We start from the raw sequence: 20727 nt of genomic DNA on the forward strand, positions 1-20727 counted from the left end.
AGCTACCTATTTATATAAACTTAGGCATCCCGAGTAACTTGATTAGCTCAAAAATATTAATTGCACAGAACCTAGAAGAGAATCAGAAGCAGATCAACTGGAATTTTAGAATTTTGTCTTAGCAAAAGTTTATACTGAAACAATCTGGGCAACAGAGAGAGACCTCACGCCTTTAAAAAAACAAGTTAAAATGAAAGATAAAACACATCCAGGTGCAGTGGTGTACACCTGTAGTTCCAGCTACTAGGGAGGCTGAGGCAGGAGGATGGCTTGAGTCCAAAAATTTGAGGCTACAGTGAGCTATGATCACACCACTGTGCTCCAGCTTAGAAAACAGAGCAAGACACTGTCTCTCTTTAAAAATACGTATTTTAAAGTTTATATTGAATCTGCTTTCAAATTTGTTAGATACGTTCTGTCTCAACGCTTGTAGCTCTACAATTTAGTAAAAATGAAACAAAAAATAAGCTGCTCTTACTTGATGTCCTTCCTCTTAGAATTATTTTTTAATGTCTAAAGTTTTGCTTAATTATGTTCCCCCACTAAATTTCGATTTTTGATTTCCAGGAGGAAAACAGCTTACCATGTCTGGCAAAGTATATATTCCTGAGAATGATTTCAATTGTGTATAATTTCTGATCAGTGATTCTAAATAATTTTTAAACTCTCTTACTAATTGGATAGTCCATTTGCAAATGAATGTTTCCCAGTTAACATTTGACCTAAATATTACTACCAGTATTTTTAAAAGAAACTCATCTGCATGCATTCTCTCTTCTAAAAATGTGAGACAATATTAGATCACTCTACAGAGGCCCATCTTGTGCCAACACTGCATTATTGGTTTTCTTTTTCATTAAAAACTCTATCAAAGTAATATGTCATAGCTAATAATAGCAAAAGCAACATGAGATTGTAGTACCACTTGCCAGGCACTGTTCTAAGCTCCTTCACATAAATTAACTTATTTTTTAATCAAAAACCCCTATATGCTGTAGGAACTGATTTTATCCTAATTTTACAAATGAGTCAAGTGAGGTACAGAGCAGTTAAGTAAGTTGCCCAAGGTTGCCCGGTTTCTAACTAGTGGACTTGGGATTCGAAATCAGGCAGGCTGGCTCTAGAACCCGAGCCATTAATCCCTGCACTATGCTTTCCTGCTTGTCTAAGACACATCAGGAGCCAAGAAGGGAGGGAGGGAGGAATGTTGATGAAGGAAAGCAGTTGTTTACCTACCCCCGCCCATTTCCACAAAGCAATCTTTTTATTATTATTATCAATTTTCCGTTCATTTGGTGGTCACCTACCTAACAATTTTCTTATTGTACAGTGAATTCTTAATTTATGAATCCGATGAGAACACATGGACACATAAAGGGACATGGGGCCTACCTGTGGGTGGAGGTGGGAGGAGGGAGAGGATCAGGAAAAATAACTAATGGATGCCAGGCTTAATACCCGGGTGACAAAATAATCTGCACAACAAACCCCGGTGACATGAGTTTACTTATATTAAAAAAAACCTGCACGTGTACCCCCGAATTTAAAATAAATGTTAAAAAAAATTACTAACCTTAGACAACACCTATGGACACCCTGCAACGGAAGATGAGCTATAGCTCAGTGCTTCTCAAACTTTGATGGGAATTCCAATGACCTTAGTAAAATGCAGGATCTGAGTCTGAGGCCTGCAGAGGGGCTAAGATCAGGCATTTCTAAATGGACAGGAGGGGGCAGGGGATAGGGAGTGATTATGCTGGAGCCATGCTGCCAGCCACCATTCAACCTCCCACCTCCCTTCCTCCGTCCCTTTTATAAAATGAGGTGTTGCTGTTGCCTTTCTCCTGTAATGAATTTTCATTTTGTAATTTTCAGAAAGGGAGGGATGATTTTCTGCATGCTTGAATCATGTTGTCATTTTCCTGGGAAAATAACTGATAATATAATGCTGACTCTGGAAATGTTTTCTTTTTTATTCCTACTTCCAGGGGACTGCTGGAAGTGAGGCTATGGCCACAGAAGAAATGTCTAATCTGGTGAACTATATTCAGCCAGTCAAGTTTGAGTCATTTGAAATTTCAAAAAGTAAGTTTTCCCTGGAGAAAAACCCCTCTTGTAGCATATAATGATTATATTTTAAATACGGAGTAATGGGACCAAAGAATGTTACCCTTAATAGAGCGATTTATGCTTTTGAAGTCTTAAATATATGTACATTTTGACTGTCTTGTTACCTTTACACATATAATACATATACATGTATTGTAATATATAAAAATAACCATATGAGAAAGTATCAGAGTACAACTAATTGGGAACTGTACTTTGCTTTTTGTTCGCAACACACAGTGAGATCCATCTATTACATAAGTGATAGTGTTGAAATAAACTATCTACCTATTTCCCAGAAGGGAAGCAGGCAGAGACTTGATGAACCCTGATAATTAGAAATAGAACCAATTTATCTATATTCCATTTGTCCAGCACATTTATATATTTAGAAGAAAATGCATTAACTTCACATCACTTTGTGTTTTCCCTTTATTCAACTATACATCCACACTTGTGCAAAGAAAAATATCATCTTTACCCAGACAAAAGGGTTCTTTTGTGAAAATGCCCCTTGTATTTGCATGAAGTGTAAGATGCTATCAGATTAAGGGAATCCTTGAAACTTACTAGCCGCTTATAAGGGTGTGCCCTTAAAAACAGAAATGTTGCCTAAATGTACTAGCTTCTAATCAAGGATGGCTTTGCAGCTATATCAAAATCCAAGCCTCTACCAAACACGCTTGTTTATATTTGTATAATTTTACAAAAAGTCTTCACTTAGTGGTATATGCAATCTAGATCTCTACAACAAAGAATTCAACTTCCAAGAGTTTATATATAATGATTTCTCAACATTTAATTCGATGTCCTAATTTCTGATGTTTCTTACAAGTTGTTTTCTTTGAAACATCCTAGCGTAGTTATTTTTATATCAATGTAATTTCATTGGCTGCAATGAGTTTCTCTAACTCATTAGTTAAAAGTTCCAAGACGAGTAGCCAAGTGTGAGAAAGAGCCAATAAATTTAGATTCTTCAGAACCTGGAAACAACAGCGTCAGCTAGACTCACAAACAAGCACTTTTCTCCTTGTGTTTAATATCATTTTATAACCTTAAAAAAAGAATATTCAACATATTTTACCAAGTACCTATTAATGTTGACTGAATTTTAATTAATAGTTATGTTAATTTAATAAGTCATATAAAGGTAGATTTATGATGGACCAAAATAAGAGAAGCCAAGGTTTGCCTTAGAGTGGATTGGAGAAGGTGAGAAGATGGATGACGAAGCCTGGAAATCATTAAGAAGAACGAGGTTTTAATTTTGAAAGAGAGGTCAAAGAGGGAAAATATCTCAAAGATAACTCAGTTTAAAAAAATTCAGAGCTATATAACCACCCTGTGCTATACTTATCTAAAATACTGCTCATAATAGTTGGTTTTTAGTGGGGATGAGGGTAGAGAAAGTGATTCTCGGTCTTTCTAAACTAAGATAACTTTGTTTTGTTTCTCTCACTCTAATTGGAGGCTTGAATTTCACTTTCAAAATGTTTCTCTTGTGTTTAGCACATCCTCCTCTCTGGCCTCCATTTTATTTTATACTTTATTAGTCCCTTCTCGTGCTGCTATGAAGAAATATCCGAGACTGGGTAATTTGTAAAGAAAAGAGGTTTAGTTGACTCACAGTTCTGCATGGCTGGGGAGACCTCGGGAAACTTAACAATCATGGCGGAAGGCGCCTCTTCACAGGGCAGCAGGAGAGAGAATGAGTACAGGCAAGGGAGATGCCAGATGCTTATAAAACCATCAGCTCTCATGAGACTAATGCATTATCATGAGAACAACACAGGGGAACCACGCCCATAATTCAATTACCCCCACTTGGTAACCCCCCCCTTGACACTGTGGGTATTACAATTCAAGGAGATTTTGGGTGGGGACACACCCAAGCCATATCGTGTATCTAATATGAAAATGAAGCCATGAGACTGGAAAATTTCCAAGGATCTTTCTGTTTTGAAAGACCATAATTCTGTCATATTAGTTATTTGAACCAAAAAAATATATACAAACTGATAAGGTGGCAATGTGGGTATGAAAGAGATAGTCAGCACCTAGCACAAACATTCCCATGGTCTCTTTTGTTAAACCCCATATTGGCCCTAAGAAAAAAATCTGGGTGAATTTAGAACAAAAGATTCCCACGGGGTCCCTGCTCTTTTGACAATTTTTTTATTGCCACACTATACTCATCTAAAATTCATTCATGTCCCTAAATTACAAAAGCATAAGTAGCTCTGACCCAAGTAGCAAACGTTAGAAAAGACAACTAACAAGACTCAACTTTTGTTACAGGTAAATAGTGCACTAGAAAAAAAAATTAAATATTGAAGTTACATTGAGGATTATTTGCCCTCAACTTCACTGAATATTTACCCATTTCTTTTATAATGTTATAATTTATAACAATGAATTGTATTTCTCACCTTCCCCTTTTTTGTTTTGTTGTTGCTTAACTCAGAAAGAAATAAAAGTTTTGAAATGTCTTCCTTCGTGGAAACCAAAGGACTTGAACAACTCACCAAGTCTCCAGTGGAATTTGTAGAGTATCCTTGATTTGACGAATGACTGCAGAATGAACACAGCTGAAGTCTTGTGCTATTTGTTCATTTGGTTTTTTAATAAGGAGAAAGATGCATAAAATGGCTTAAGTATATAGCCTGGGGTGGATAAATAGTTTCAGGTATCATATACAATGCTGGGGCAGGGTAGTCTGGCCTATAGAACAAAAAACTGGTCTTGGAATAAAGGAAGCCTAGATTTCAAGGTTGCCTTCACACCACCAAGCTCTGTGTCTTTAGGCAATTTGCTTAATCCTGACTTTCCTTGTCTATAAAGCAGAAATAATTATACTAGCTTTATGGTTTGCTCTTTGGATTAGGTACAACATATGTAACATGAGTGTGCATACTTTACACATATATAAGATACATGTAAAGAAATATATACCTGACTTGGCATCTCACATACTTATATGTACTATATGTCCAAATAGTAGGGATGATGATGATGACATTGTAAATATAAATATACATTACTAAGACTGGATTTATTGATATTACTGACAACAAAAATTTTTGCTATTATCCATGAACTAAAATAAAGTGAAACAGGCTATTAAATTTCTTTCATAAAATTAACAGTAAATATCACAAAGTGCTCAATTTCATGTAATAAGTCCTAGAATAAAGTTAACCTTTAAAATTCATCAATGGAAGAAGAAACAAATGTTGACTCCATAAATAAAGTCCTGCTAGAAAATTATCATCGTTAGTATTCATTATTGACTGTGTGATAGATCTTGTCTTATCTCATTTAATCCTCACAATAGTCCTATGACATAGAAATTGTTAAATCTATTTTATAGATGAGGAGACTGAGACACAGAAAGACAAAATAACTTGTCCAAGGTTATTCAGCTAGCAAGTTTGAGAGTTGAGGTTCAATTTCATTTTGCCTAGCTCAGAACCCTAACCAACCTTCACCTAACTTGGTGATAGGAACTAGTCAGTCATGTTTTAAAGACATAGCATGGTCCAACAACTACAAGATTCTTAGGATAGAAAACTGATGATGATAGGAACCAAAATATTAAGCAAGATCAGAAACTTCCATGGTACATTGACCTTGCTATCAATTATAAAGAGTACCACAGTCTTGGCAAATAGCATTCCCAGAGAAAATTAATAAAAATGAGCAGACAGCATTTCAAAAATAGCTATACAGTGCATATTATCTACTTCTGCCAAACACAATATCATTCTTTCAAATGATTTAACACATTCCAGCCTCCTTGTGTGTCCTTAGTCATTAAGTCTGTCCTTAATACTCTCCACAAAATCACATTGACTTTGGCTCAGCCACTTTTTGCTACCCCATTGACTTTTACCCACGGGGCTCTGCAAAGGTGATGCTATGCCTATGTGATAAGAGCATACTTATTCTGTTTGTTTAGAAAGCTTTTTGCATATTTGATATTACTGACAACAAAAATTTTTGCTATTATGCATGAACTAAAATAAAATGAAACAGCCTATTTAATTTCTTTCATAAAATTAACACTAAATATCCCAAAGTAGCCCAACGAGATCATCAATATTTACTTCATTTTCCAAATGGAGAAAGATGGAAGGTAGCTTCTTAGTTACTATTATTGACTAAATATTTTTATAATTGTATTCACTACTTAACATGATGGTCCAGATATAACAAAATGCAGCTTAGCAGGATATATCCAAAAGGAACACGTGTGGATTCATCCAACTATATGCCTCAGCTCTTCTGGAATGCAGGTTGTCAGATGGTGGCACTTAATTTCCAGACAATGGGTAAGTACATGCTTGTTCCCATTCTGCTATAAACTCACATTGCCAAGTGTCCAAAAACCATTCTTACATAATTGGGGAGAGAAAATTGCCAGACTTCACTGAAAAAATAAATAAAAGCAAATTTCAATGAAGGGAATATCAATGCATTAAAAAAGTGAATTTTGAAAATCGAGACATGTTCTTCAATTATTCCGTAAATGGATCTTTATTTCTACAGGTTTTGCATTATTTTTCAAACAAAAATTTTTATGCTTTTTAAGATAATACATATTTACTTTGAAAATAATGGAAAATTCAGTAAGTATTTTAAAAACAAACAGCCAGGAATGCTACCAACTCAGAGATTCCACAGTGTTGACTTTTAGCTTTGTAATCTATGTCTTGTTTGTCTACATATAAATGCTTTTCTATGTAACTACTCATTTAAAATAAATACATATATATTCATATATACGTATATAAACACACACTCACCTAAGTGCCATAGAGAGACATGAATTTCAATAGCTGCATACTAAGCATATTTCACAATTTGCTAAAAACTTATTTCTATTCCCTAAATTTCTTTTGGAAAATATTTTAAAAACAGAATTACTAATGTTAAAAGATGTGAACAGTTTAAGTACCTTTATGAATATTGACAAATTGTCTGTAAAAAATGTTGTGCTACATTACTCCGCTGTCAGCAATGTTTAATATGACGTGGCCTCTCATTTGTGATCTTGGTTAAGTATTATCATTAAATAATAATAATAATAAAACCAGACAAAAATGTGTTATTTCACTGTTATTTTAAATTCATTTCTTGAATCATTATTAAGGTTGAACTTTTTAAAATATGTTTCTTGGTTTTTGTATTTCTGCTTTTATGAATTACATATTCAGGACTATCGTCAATTTTCTTGTTGATTTATAACAGCACTTTTTATTTAAAGGGTATATTGTCTTTTGTGAAACAGAGACAAATTCAGCGGATCAGGTCAGGCTGATTAATGTTTAATTAAAGTTCTTGGTTTACTTGTATGATTACAGCCTCCTCACCCCAGGATGAAAGCCTTGTGCTCCCATTTTTCTCATGGTTTCTTTTTTATTTAACCTTTTCATCCATCAAAATTTAATTTTGGTCCATAGTCTCAGTGAGATCAATCTTTTTTTTCATCCTAAACAATCATCCCACTGAACTGGAATTACACGTTAATAGATACAGCCTTTTTCATGGTTGTTGTTAATTCAGACACATTTTTTCACTTTATATCTTTTCCATTAATAAATTTGTCTGCCTTCCTGGATGCATTAACTCACTGTTTTCACTGTATTTTATAATATGGATTAATACTTGGAAGTGGTGATTCTCCTTTACTACTATTAATTTTCAATTCCTTTTTTGCCATTGCCAGTGGAATTCTTATTTCAAATAAACTTAATTGTATTATGTTTCCCTTGACCACTAAAAAAAAGAAAACTATTTTTAAAATCATATTAACTTCATCAATTTATCTGACTAAAACTGACACCTTTTTAATTTTTAGCTTTTCTGTCACAGGAAACATGCTTTTCTCTTTACTTTAAAATTTTTTGTATTAAGTCCTCAGCAAAATCACTTGTCTTCATTAGAGGTCTAGTTTTCTTAGATTGAATCTTTCTTTTTATTTATATTATATTTTTAACAGATTGTTTCTGGATATTTATATTTGTATATTTATTTTATAAATGATTGTATTTTACAAATGATCATCTTCCTAAACTCTTATAATAGCCTATTTTTTGCAGTACATTCCGTTGGAATTTTTAGACACACAAAGACAGTAATTTAATCATATCTCATTTCTCCACCTGCCTTATTTATTGCTTTGGCCTCACCGTTCTCAGGTATTAAATGAGGGTTCCGAGTGGGCATCTTTCTTTTTCATTCAGTAGGAAGTTCAACGTTATGCCTTTTATTAAGTATCTATCAAGCTCTAAGCCACGATTAAGAGTAATTTGCTAGATATTTATGGCTTTTTAAAATCAATTTATTTTTATTGATACATAATAGCTGTACAAACGTTTGCAGTACGTATGATAATTTAATACATTTATATAATCAAATCAGAGTAACTGGGATATCCATCACCTGAAATATTTATCTTTACATTAGAAACAATCGAATTGCTGTCTTCTAGCTATTTTTAAATGTACAAACTATTAATGTTAACTATAGTCACCTCCTTGTCTATCAAACACCAGGTCTTAACGTCTTCTATCTAAGTCAAGAGTGGGCATCTTTCGCTTCATCCTGATCCTAATATAAGTTTCACTGTTGTGATATCATCAAGTCAGATATTGGCTGTGACTTTGAGTCAGATATTCTTTAACATACTAAAGGACACGGGTCCTATTGACTAATGTTTTAGAAGTTGGTATTGAATGTTATTAAATGTCTCTTGGACACCCTCTGGGATGATCATATGCTCATCTTTCAGACATAAATGTGATAAGTTATCTTAATAGATCTCATTTCCTAATATATAATTATCCTTTTGTTCCCAAAATAGGCTCTACTTATTTGTTGTGTATTATTTTTAGAACATATGACTTGCTAATGTAATTTTTAGGCTTTTGAAGCTAATTTTTTCAAGTGTCATAAATTCATTATTGTTTTGAAATTTTGTCCAATTTTGACATCACAGTTATGTTTATAAAATAATAGTTTAATAAGAGAGAAAATTTCACTGATTTTTTTCTGCTCTAAAAATGATTTGTTAAATGAAACTTTAGAATAATTCTGCCATCACCTCTTTATTATGCACATAGAGATGAGTCATGACACAGATAATCTGGAACTGTTGACAACTTCCCAGATTCTTTACAACTTTAATATGTATTCTTTCACTCTATCAGTTGCAATATGTGTGAACATTCATCTGACGCACTGAGTCTGAGGAAAATTTTGACCAGTAACCTTTGTCCACTGGAAAAGAGTCTATGTAGAATTAGATGTTCGTTGTAAGTAATCACAGAAGTGCAAATTATCAAAAAGAAATTTTTTGTACCAATTAAAAAGCAGGAAAAGGAATAATAGAATCCTCTTTTAATGAGGCATGGAGAAGTCCATTCTCAAAAACATGGCTTAGTAGTATAAGCTGGTTTAAGCTTTCTGAAGGGCATTTTAGCAAGGCATCAAAGAAAAATTTTCCAATGAGGACATCATTTGTCCCAGGAATTCCTCTCATAAGAAAATCACTGATCATGGCTTCAAAGATTTCACCACAATGATGTTTATCAAAACATTATAAGGGTGAAAAATTAGAAAAAACATAAATGTGCCCAAAAGGGGAATGGTTAAATACATTATATTCTAATATATTGTATTAGATATTATATTCTAATATATTGTATTAGATATTATATTCTAATATATTGTGTTAGATAGTGTATCATATTAGAAATTAGATATTAGAATTAGAAATTAGAAATTAGATATTAGATATTGTATCATAATATTCTAATATATGCTTTATATATTAGAATGATATATTTAATATATCATTCTAATATATCTAATATATATTAGAATAATATATTTAATATATTAGATATTAGATATATTAGAATAATATAAATAATATATCTAATATATGTTAGATATTAGATATTTTGTATATACTACATTTATATATAATTATATATTAGATATTAGATATATGTATATTATATTACATTACTATTTAACATATATTATACAAATATATTATTCTAATATATTTAATCAAAGGAATTTGAGACAGCTGTTATAATTAAGGCAGATACATATTAAATGAAATCAATATACTGTATGTCAAAAATATATTTGAAGTGGAAAAGCAGACTGCACACCCACCAGTTGGCAGTGATTATTTCTGGACTTGGGGATTAGAGGTAATTTTTTTCTTATCTGTGTTTCCTACATTTCTACAATGACTCTCTTCCAAGGGAATACAGTCACAAAAGTAGACTGGGATCAACTTTACTTTACAATCTTACTTTCTTACCCCAAATATAGATAAACTCACAATAAGGCTTGTGTTTTTGATACTCAGACCTGGCTATGCAAATAAATATGGGGATGTATGAATACAACGGGAAGAGTGGCTACAGATTGAAGCCAGAGTTCATGAGGAGGCCTGACAAGCATTTTGATCCATTTACTGAAGGCATCGTAGATGGGATAGTGGCAAACACTTTGTCTGTTAAGGTAGGTATACCCCATCACAAAATTGTTCCTAACAATAGTGTTGAATTTATCTACATTGCATAAAGAAGTGGCTTAGTCATTAAAAATTTAGTAACTAGCAAAGATTCTACTTTCTTCCTACATTTTTTTTCTCTAAAGATCAAATACACATTAAAAGTTTTCGTAAGGGGTCCGTGTGTTCTCATTGTTCAATTCCCATCTATGAATGCACACGGGAAGGGGAACATCACACTCTGGGGACTGTTGTGGGGTGGGGGAAGCGGGGAGGGATAGCATTAGGAGATGTACCTAATGCTAAATAACGAGTTAATGGGTGCAGCACACCAGCATGGCACATGTATACATATGTAACTAACCTGCACATTGTGCGCATGTACACTAAAACTTGAAGTATAATAATAATAATAATAATAAAAGTTTTGGTAGGGTCGGGCGCAGTGGCTCACGCCTGTAATCCCAGCACTTTGGGAGGCCGAGGCAGGTGGATCACGAGGTCAGGAGATCGAGACCATCCTGGCTAACACGGTGAAACCCAGTCTCTACTAAAAAATAAAAAAAAAAACAATTAGCCGGGCGTGGTGGCGGGCGCCTGTAGTGCCAGCTACTCAAGAGGCTGAGGCAGGAGAATGGCGTGAACCTGGGAGGTGGAGCTTGCAGAGAGCCCGGATCGCGCCACTGCACTCCAGCCTGGGCGACAGAGCGAGAGAGCGAGGCTCTGTCTCAAAAAAAAAAAAAGTTTTCATAGGCCACATGAATAAGATAAAGCGACTGAACTTTATTCTTAATGATAAAAATCTGACTCTAAATCAATAAAATGAGTTGGAGAGACTCATCATAAGCAAACCTCTTTTTTGGTGTAACTAACCTACTGTGAAATTTACATGATAATTAGTGGCCCATATTGGAGAGATTTTCCGGTCTTTTTTTCCCCGTTTGGTTCTTAGAAAATTAGAGACAGAACATTCCCTCAATAAATTATCAAATATTAAACAAAAGCTTTCAAGTTACTTTAAATGGTTTTTGAAAATCTTCCAGAGTATTCAGAGATTTTAAAACACATATTAATGATCATTAAATAAAAGAGTTGCTTTATTAAATATATATGTATATATACATGTATGTCATAAATATATAAAAATCATAGATATATACACATACATATGTATATCTGACCCTAAACAATTCTAAATTTTTTTAGTCTTTGAAATTGATTTTATATCAGATATAATTTTTTAGCTACCAGAAAATATTTTTAATACTATGAAAGGAAAATCAACTTTTTAGAATACATTTTACATGGATTCTTCATCGTTAAAGCTTTTCAAAAATATTGTCTGTTTTCTGTTTAACTGAATAACTGTAGAACTAAGAAATTTTTTTACTGGACATAAATGTAATTTTTTGATTAACCTTAAACAAAGGCATTTGAAAAACTATGTAAAAAGCTTTCTATAACAGCTTCACTAATTTCTTTCTACCCTAAGCAGTTGAGCACATTTTTACCTTAAAACTTTCGTCACTTTATATCAAGGGTTTAAAGAATAAAATTTCAGTGAAGTGTCTCATAATTATATCTTTTGAAATTACTTCAAGCCACATGTATAAAGAGTTCAAGTTGGCAGAATTAGAGTTTATTTTAGGACGGTATTTTCAGAAAAGGCTGTTTAATTCCTGTCAGGTGTGATAAAGATAAACTCATAAGCTTCATGTACTGATAGAATGCTACTTTTAGAATCCTTGTCAATTGTTGTTATAGTTCTGTTGAATTAATAATATTTTTGCTTTGCTTGCAGATTCGTCTTGTTTTGAATGTATTTGTTTGCTTATTTCTTTTTTTGTCTTGAAAATCCTACTGTGACAGTAAGCAATTATAAAACAATGACACAGAGGCAGGAAAGTACATTGAGTTGTGAAGGGGAAATAGTTGAACCCCAGACAAGTGTAACCTGCTGCTCCTGTCCAGAATGGAGACGCTGCTCCAGAGCTGTCAGTCTCCCCTGAATGGACAGTTCTCACTGCAGTAGAGTCCTACCTTTGACATTATAGCTAGAGCCAAGATGCAGATCATAACTTTCCAATTATGCCTTTGTTTTCATCTTCTGGCATAGATTTTATAATGCCAGAATGGACTTACGAGCTCACATGATGTTCTACCGTCCTATGTTACTGACGAGAGCATTGTGGTTTTGGTGTCATGAATTTAGTTTAGGACTCCGCTTTGGTCAAACATCTTAAACATACAACATCTTCTGTGCATCTGAATTCCAAGTAGGACTTGCATAACTTAGAAGTTTCAAACATGTTTTGAAATGCTTGCTTATTTCATAGACATAGTTCTCACATAGAACCTCAAGTTAAACAAAGAGATTGTTGCTAGCAGGTCCCATGCACTCAAGCCAAATAGAACATACAGGGGAAATGAGTTGTCCCAGGGCAAATTCAGAGAGCCTTCCTGATGACTTTCTCTCTGAATTACTCAGAATTTCTGACAACATCAGCATATAGCTGACTTTGACTTTACTCAGCCTTTGATAGCTATTCTCATGCCACCATTTTGTCTGATTTCTGGCCCAGCCATAATTCTGTCCCCTTTCACAATCTTGAGCTCAGATTGTGAGCCCAGCCATAATGCTGTCCCCTTTTCACAATCTGGAGCTCAGAAAGTTCTTGACCAGCAGGCAATTTTCTTGTAACCACATAACCCAGATTCACCAGGTTTGCTCTGTCAGCACTTGCTTCCTGCTTTCCCCTTCCTGGTATACAGCAGAAGCACATCTTGTTTGCCTCCGCTAACTTTTATGACAGCTGATGGATAGTTCAGATTTTGAAAATTTGGATAGAAACAGAGGCAGACATGGAAGACATTTATAAATACGTAATATTAAAAATCTCTTTTAAGTCTATAATATCCATTCGTTCTGTAGCTAGACAAAGATGGTGACATCATGTGAGATTAGGGGTAATGATAAACTTATCTTGATGGTTTAAAATGAATACTTGTTCATTTATTCCTCCTACAATACTGTGTCTTATTAATTGACTACTTCTAACCTCACCATTTTCAATATCCTTCTACCAACCTGTGTTTGTCCATTTTCACACTGCTATAAAGAACTACCTGAAACTGAGCAATTTATAAAGAAAAGAGGTTTAATTGACTCACAGTTCTGCATGGCTGAGGAGGCCTCATGAAACTTACAATTATGGTGGAAAGTGAAGGGGAAGCAAAGCACACCTCACATGAAGGGAGAAGAGAGAGAGTGAGGGGGGAACTGCCACACACTTATTAAACCATCAGATCTTGTGAGAACTCACTATCATGAGAACAGCATGAGAGAAACCACTCCCATAATCCAATCACCCTCCCCAAATATGTGAGGATTACAATTCAACATGAGATTTGGGTGAGGACATAGAACCAAACCATATCACAACCCATTAAGTGAAAGGGAAATCATATTTCTACTCTTGCTTCTATTCCATTTTGCTTATAATTCAACATTCGCTGAAGAGCATTTGTGGCTCTTTAAAGTATTCTCTTATGTCTTTGTTATTTGCATATCAAAATTCCTTATGGATTGATTGATTGATTTTCTAGATTATTTCAGGTCAGTTTCTTTCTGATAAGAAAGTTGGGACTTACGTGGAAGTGGATATGTTCGGTTTGCCTGTGGATACAAGGAGGAAGGCATTTAAGACCAAAACATCCCAAGGAAATGCTGTGAATCCTGTCTGGGAGGAAGAACCTATTGTGTTCAAAAAGGTTGGTCACATGTTCTTGATATGAGTTATAACTGCATTTTTCAGGTGTTTTACACTAAGAAAATAATGAAATGGTGAATTATTTGTTGTCTAATTTGAAAATTTACACATTTATAAAGCAATTACCTTTTGAAAGCCATTCTGAAAACCCTTCAAGAATTCTGTTAATCACTGGTTTGGATTTTCAGAATTGTATTGTAAATCAATTCATTCTAGTATGCCTCAAATGGACGGCCATAAAAACATATACATTTAACTCATATCATCTGATAGTACAAATGATAAATGATACATTTTAATTATAACTCAAAGAAGTAGAGTGGAAGTAGGGAATAATATAGTGGCTGAGATAAAGAAAATTCATATTTCCTTTAAAAGGAATATTATTTAAATTCCCCAAAATCTCTAGCCTCTGAGAGCCAGTCATTCAATCTTGTCTGGGTTCTATCTAATAAAGCTGAAACCTTTCACACTCAACTGGGCCCTTCTCTTTCTTCACCAAAAAGCAAATCTTCACACATGCTTATCATGTAAAGGAAGAAAGTAGGTTCAGTGAGAAGTAGACTTTTTAGCCTACTCTTTGCTTTTTTCTGGCCAAAATATTTACAAAGCCAGTCTTCTGCAAGAGAATAGCTATATGGAAACTCTCTGTGCTCTGGGATTTTTCCATATGTTAACTGAGTTTAATAATAATGTTTACTATAATGTTTACTTCTTACAGTTATTATGAATATTCCATAAGTAAATACATTAACCACACTTAAGAAATATCTAGCTCAATGAAAATATTCAATAAATGTGAGTTTGCTGTTTTTGTAAACAATACATTTTTAAAGAGATAGTCGACTTCATGTTCTTGACATAAGATATAACTGCATATTTTAGATGTTTCACACTGAGGAAAGAAATGAGTAGTTGCTCTTTGCTTACTGTGTGAATTTACAAATTTATAAAGCAATTGTATTTTGAAAGCTGTCCTGAAAGTTATTCTTGTTTTTCAGTGGTGGTCGTTTTCACTTTTTTTGCTTTCACTTTGAAGATGCAGAAGTCATTTGCTTTGAAAACATAAACGACTTCCACAATGGTTGAACTAGTTTACAGTCCCACCAACAGTGTAAAAGTGTTCCTATTTCTTCACATCCTCTCCAGCACCTGTTGTTTCCTGACTTTTTAATGATTGCCATTCTAACTGGTGTGAGATGGTATCTCATCGTGGTTTTGATTTGCATTTCTCTGATGGCCAGTGATGGTGAGCATTTTTTCTTAGTGGGTGCAGCGCACCAGCATGGCATATGTATACATATGTAACTAACCTGCACATTGTGCACATGTACCCAAAAACGTAAAGTATAATAATCATAATAAAAATTAAAACACAAATAAAAAAAAGAAAACATAAACGAAATATTCACATGGTGATAAAACCACTAAACTTTTTATTTAAAGATAGAACTTTTGTCATTTCCACATTGAGAATGTTCATGTAAAAATAAAACAGCCTATTTTTTTAACAAATGCCTCATTAAGGCAAGGTGATAAAACATAGATGAAGCCCTATCTCTGGCAACCCATGTCTTCTCTTCTGAAAATGAAATTTATAGGGCAACATCTCAACTTTTTGTCTAACGTAGCTAAGTAGAAACTTCTAGTTGGATCTGAAAAGCTGGTCCTGGCCAGGCGCAGTGGCTCATGCCTATAATCCCAGCACTTTGGGAGGCCAAGGTGGTGGATCACCTGAGGTCGGGAGTTCGAGACCAGCCTGACCAATATGGTGAAATGCTGTCTCTACTAAAAAAGTACAAAAATTAGTCAGGTGTGGGGGCATGTGCCTGTAGTCCCAGCTACTTGGAAGGCTGAGACAAGAGAATCGCTTGAACCCAGAGGCGGAGGTTGCAGTGAGCCAAGATCATGCCACTGCACTTCAGCCTGGGTGACACAGCAAGACTCTATCTCAAAAAAAGAAAGAGAAAAGAAAAGCTAGTCCTGATTGAATAATACCTTTCTAATTATTTCTTGGAATTGTTCATTCTTATAACCAGGTGTGTCCTTAATGTCCTTTGTAGGTGGTTCTTCCTACTCTGGCCTGTTTGAGAATAGCAGTTTATGAAGAAGGAGGTAAATTCATTGGCCACCGTATCTTGCCAGTGCAAGCCATTCGGCCAGGTATGGGTAGTGTGCTGAGAAACCTTTTATCAAAGTTGTAAAGAAAATCATTACTGCTTAAAATATTACTAGAAAATGACTTAAGAAACTATCTTCTGCTTTGTAATTTTGTTATGTAACAAGGGCGATGAGATTTAGTTACATGTTTTTGTGACATGTTGTAGTATTAATGTTAGTCAACTCCTTCAACAATAATTATGTGTAACAAACAATCTGAAAACTTATATGCAAATATTTATCTTCGTGCTCATAGGTCTGTGGGTTGGCCGGGTTTGGCTGATCTAGCCTGGGCTCAGCAGCATAGCTGTGCTTCAGGTTCTGGGTTGGGTCTATGTCTGTCCCACATGCGCTCACTCTGGGGTCCAGGCCGAAGTGGCAGTTGCTTCTACAATATGGACTTCTCTTGGCAGAACACTGGAATGTCTAACTCTGCATGTGCATTTTAAGCCTCTACCTACACCAAATTACTAATATACTGTTGACTAAAGCAGAGCTTAAGCACAAGTCAAGAAATCACGTCAAGGCTGGGCATGGTGGCTCACGCCCATAATCTCAGCACTTTGGGAGGCTGAGGCAGGAGGATCTCTTGAGGCCAGAAGTTTGAAACCAGCCTGGGCAACAGAATGAGACCCTGTCTCTACAAAAAATAATAATAACAATTTTTTAGAAAAAGAAGTCATGTCAAGTATAATTCTGTTACAGGGGCAAGTTTGGATCAATAATTCAGTCTATGACATGTGATTTTGAATTATCTTTTGTGGGAAAAAACATATGGTTGGAAAGGAAAAAATCACAATGAATGTTTTCTTGTCTGATGAGAAAAATAATACCTTATCATTCATAAATGTTATTAAAATGAAAAAAGTGACTTGTTTTTCATCTAAAGTAACCTGAAATACATGCTTTCATCACATAGATGCGCATAATTATAACTAACATTGGAAAGGAAATATGTGCTACACAGCATTATTCTCACCTTCCAGGCTATCACTATATCTGTCTAAGGAATGAAAGGAACCAGCCTCTGACGCTGCCTGCTGTCTTTGTCTACATAGAAGTGAAAGACTATGTGCCAGACACATATGCAGGTAAACAACTTAACTCAAATACCCCTTTACTCAAAGGGGTATTTCTGTCTGAGTCACCATATATTTTTGGGTTAGTGAAAGGAAAACTGAACCAAACAAAGCAGGAGATTCTGGCTTCAGAATCACCCCTACTTTCGTATGTATGTTTAGAGGTAAATTGCTTGAGCCATTGTGAATACATTTTAATTTAATGTATTTTAATTAAAATCACAACACCTCAGTTTTTTGAATATTTATTCCCTTTTATTCTTATTCTCATGGGCCCAGCACTTATCAACTCATGTTATCCATTACAACAGATGTCTAGGTCTGTATACTGAATTTGTCTTCCACCAATTTTAGAATGCTGATTATTTTCATGGGTGACATCCTAAATTTAAGGAATTAACCAAGAATCATAAACATAAATGCTTATAGTGCCAAGTAGCTTGGGTGTAAGACACTGGGGAGTAGTGGAGACCATGGTAAGCTTGGGGCACATGGTCCATCCAAAGCTGGCAACCATAACTCATTCCAGCTAGGCACTGCCCTTCGAATGATAACTATATTGGCAAATCATTGGGTTATCCCAACAGTCCAGAAAGCAGGCTTTTTATGTAAAATGTCTCCATTTATGAAACATCATTTGGGCCAAATAGGACAATTGTGTGGGCCATTGCCGGAATGGATGGGACCCTCAAAAAGAAACTAAAGAATCAAGAATATTCAGGGATCCTGAGTTGAAGCCTGTCCAGTTTGACTCTCAGAACTAAACTCTTAATTTCTCTCTTCCTGAAGTTTCAACAGAGTCCTAACCCTTGTCCATGTTCAAAGTGTTGGATAGAGGAGTAGATAGTTATATGGGTAGACAGAAGAATGGAAGATGGATAATGACTGGGTGGATGGATGGATGGATGGATGGGTGGGTAGATGGGTGATGAATGAATGCATGGACTGATGGTCAGATAGATGAGTAAGTAGATGAATGATGGATAATCAATACTTCCAGGACCTTTGATCTAAAATATCTCTTCCCTATTTAGATGTCATCGAAGCTTTATCAAACCCAATCCGATATGTGAACCTGATGGAACAGAGAGCTAAGCAATTGGCTGCTTTGACACTGGAAGATGAAGAAGAAGTAAAGAAAGAGGTGAGAGGGTGTTTTAATTTTACATATAGCATTAAGCATGATCACCACACCTACTTGTTGGCTTTGCCTAAGTAATATCACATACCTTGGGAGAAGAAATAGCACATTGGAACAACACTTTCATGCAGTTTAGCATCATGTCACAGAACATCTAGATGATTGACCTAAATTTTTCACATTTCATTTTCTTTTGGCATTCTGTGGATACCACGAGCATCTTATCTTGTGATAAAATTAAACTGCACGCATCTTGCTATTTCAGATGAAACTTTCTACATGATTCCATGCTAATTAAAGGTGATGAACGCACTTAAAAAGGAAGATAATCATCAAATCATTTAGGGTTTCCCTTTGTCTTTAATGTAGTATGCAGGATTTTCAAAGTGCTTTTCTGATTTTTTATAGTACGTAAAATATTTAACACAATACCTGGAAAATAGTATGAGTCATAAAGAGTCTACTGTTATTATTAGATGGTATATTTATGTATTATAATGTATGTCCTGCAAATAATTGATATATTATTCCAAATTAGATGTCACAATGCAAAGCATAATTAAGGAAGGGTCTAAAAATAGTAGAAATGAAGTTTAAATATATAAAGCTTCTATGTAGACTGGCAGTCTTTTTGCTTTTAAAAAAAGTGAATTATAACTTGATTATTAAGGGTGACACTAATGTTAAAAATAGTGATAAAAATTTGCTATTTTCATATTTTATTCAGAGGAAAAACTTGAGAAAAAAGATAGAAAATGGAGAACTGTCAGTATTGGGGGAAAAAACCTTGAAAATTGTTTTAATAAGTATAACTAATAGTTATCCATTAAATAGTCCATTTAAATAGTCTATTAAAGTTGACATTGTTAAGTAATGTTTTTCTTATTTCTAAAGCATCCTCGATTTATTATAGAAAATTTAAAACGTAAAAATGACAAAAGAAAACAACAAAGAAATCAACTGTAATTCAAACATCCCATCCGCTCAGATATAGCCACATTAAATGTGGGGTGTATACATATCTAGTCTTTTTATGCACAATTGTTACTCTTTCATAAAATGGGATAATATTCACAGTGTTTTAAGTGAAAATAAAAGTATTAAGTATCTCATTGCCCATGTCATTAAATATTCTTCTATGACATGACTTTTAATAACTCATAGCCTTCTATCATATAGCTCCACCATAATTTAATTACTAAGTCCCCAATTATTGGATATTTGCAATGCTGCACTATTTTATTTTATTTATGGGTACATAGTAGGTATATATGTTACAGGGTGCATTTGATATTCTGATTTCGTACACTGATTTTTGTACACTGATTTTTAATCCTGCAACTTTACTGAATGTTAATCAGTTCTAATAGTTTGTTGGTGGAGTCATTAGGTTTTTCCAAATACAAGATCATGTTATCTGCAAACAGGAATAATTTGACTTTTTCCAGTTTGGATGCCCTTTATTTTATTTTCTTGTCCAGTTGCTCTAGCTTGGATTTCCAGTAGTATGTTGAATAACAGTGGTGAAAGTGAGCCTCCTTGTCTTATTCCAGATCTCAGAGGAAAGGCTTTCAGTTTTTCTTCATTCAGTTTGATACTAGCTGTTGAACTGTTATATATGGCTTGCATTGTGTTGATGTATGTTACTTCTATACCCAGGTGGGGTTTTTTTGAGGGTTTTTATCAGAAGGGATGTTGAATTTTATCAAATGCTTTTTCAACATCAATTGAAATGATCATATGGGTTTTTTTTTCCTTCATTCTGTTGATATGATGTATCACATTGATTGATTTGCATATGTTGAACCATCCTTGCATCTCTGGGATAAATCCCACTTGGGAGAATCATACCTCAGTACCTTGCTTGTGGTGGGCAACTTCTATGTTGCAATTCATGCTCCAGAGCACCCTGTGGGATCAGTCTGAGACTGG

At 34.5% G+C, this 20727-nt stretch overlaps 1 protein-coding gene across 5 annotated transcripts in view; it reads left to right on the forward strand.

Moving 5' to 3' along the window:
* PLCB1 (phospholipase C beta 1) overlaps positions 1–20727 on the forward strand; it is a 751601-nt gene that overhangs the window by 589509 nt on the left and 141365 nt on the right. For all 5 annotated transcript variants that reach the window (XM_034947108.2, XM_003821362.4, XM_034947109.2 and 2 more), the window contains exons 16-23: positions 1989–2085; positions 4574–4658; positions 6316–6440; positions 10499–10653; positions 14252–14416; positions 16479–16578; positions 17562–17666; positions 18689–18798. In XM_034947108.2, coding sequence (XP_034802999.1) covers positions 1989–2085; positions 4574–4658; positions 6316–6440; positions 10499–10653; positions 14252–14416; positions 16479–16578; positions 17562–17666; positions 18689–18798 — 942 coding nt within the window. The remainder of the gene's footprint in view (positions 1–1988; positions 2086–4573; positions 4659–6315; positions 6441–10498; positions 10654–14251; positions 14417–16478; positions 16579–17561; positions 17667–18688; positions 18799–20727) is intronic.

This window comes from Pan paniscus, chromosome 21 (assembly GCF_029289425.2).
Source record: "Pan paniscus chromosome 21, NHGRI_mPanPan1-v2.0_pri, whole genome shotgun sequence".
Lineage (NCBI taxonomy): Eukaryota > Metazoa > Chordata > Mammalia > Primates > Hominidae > Pan > Pan paniscus.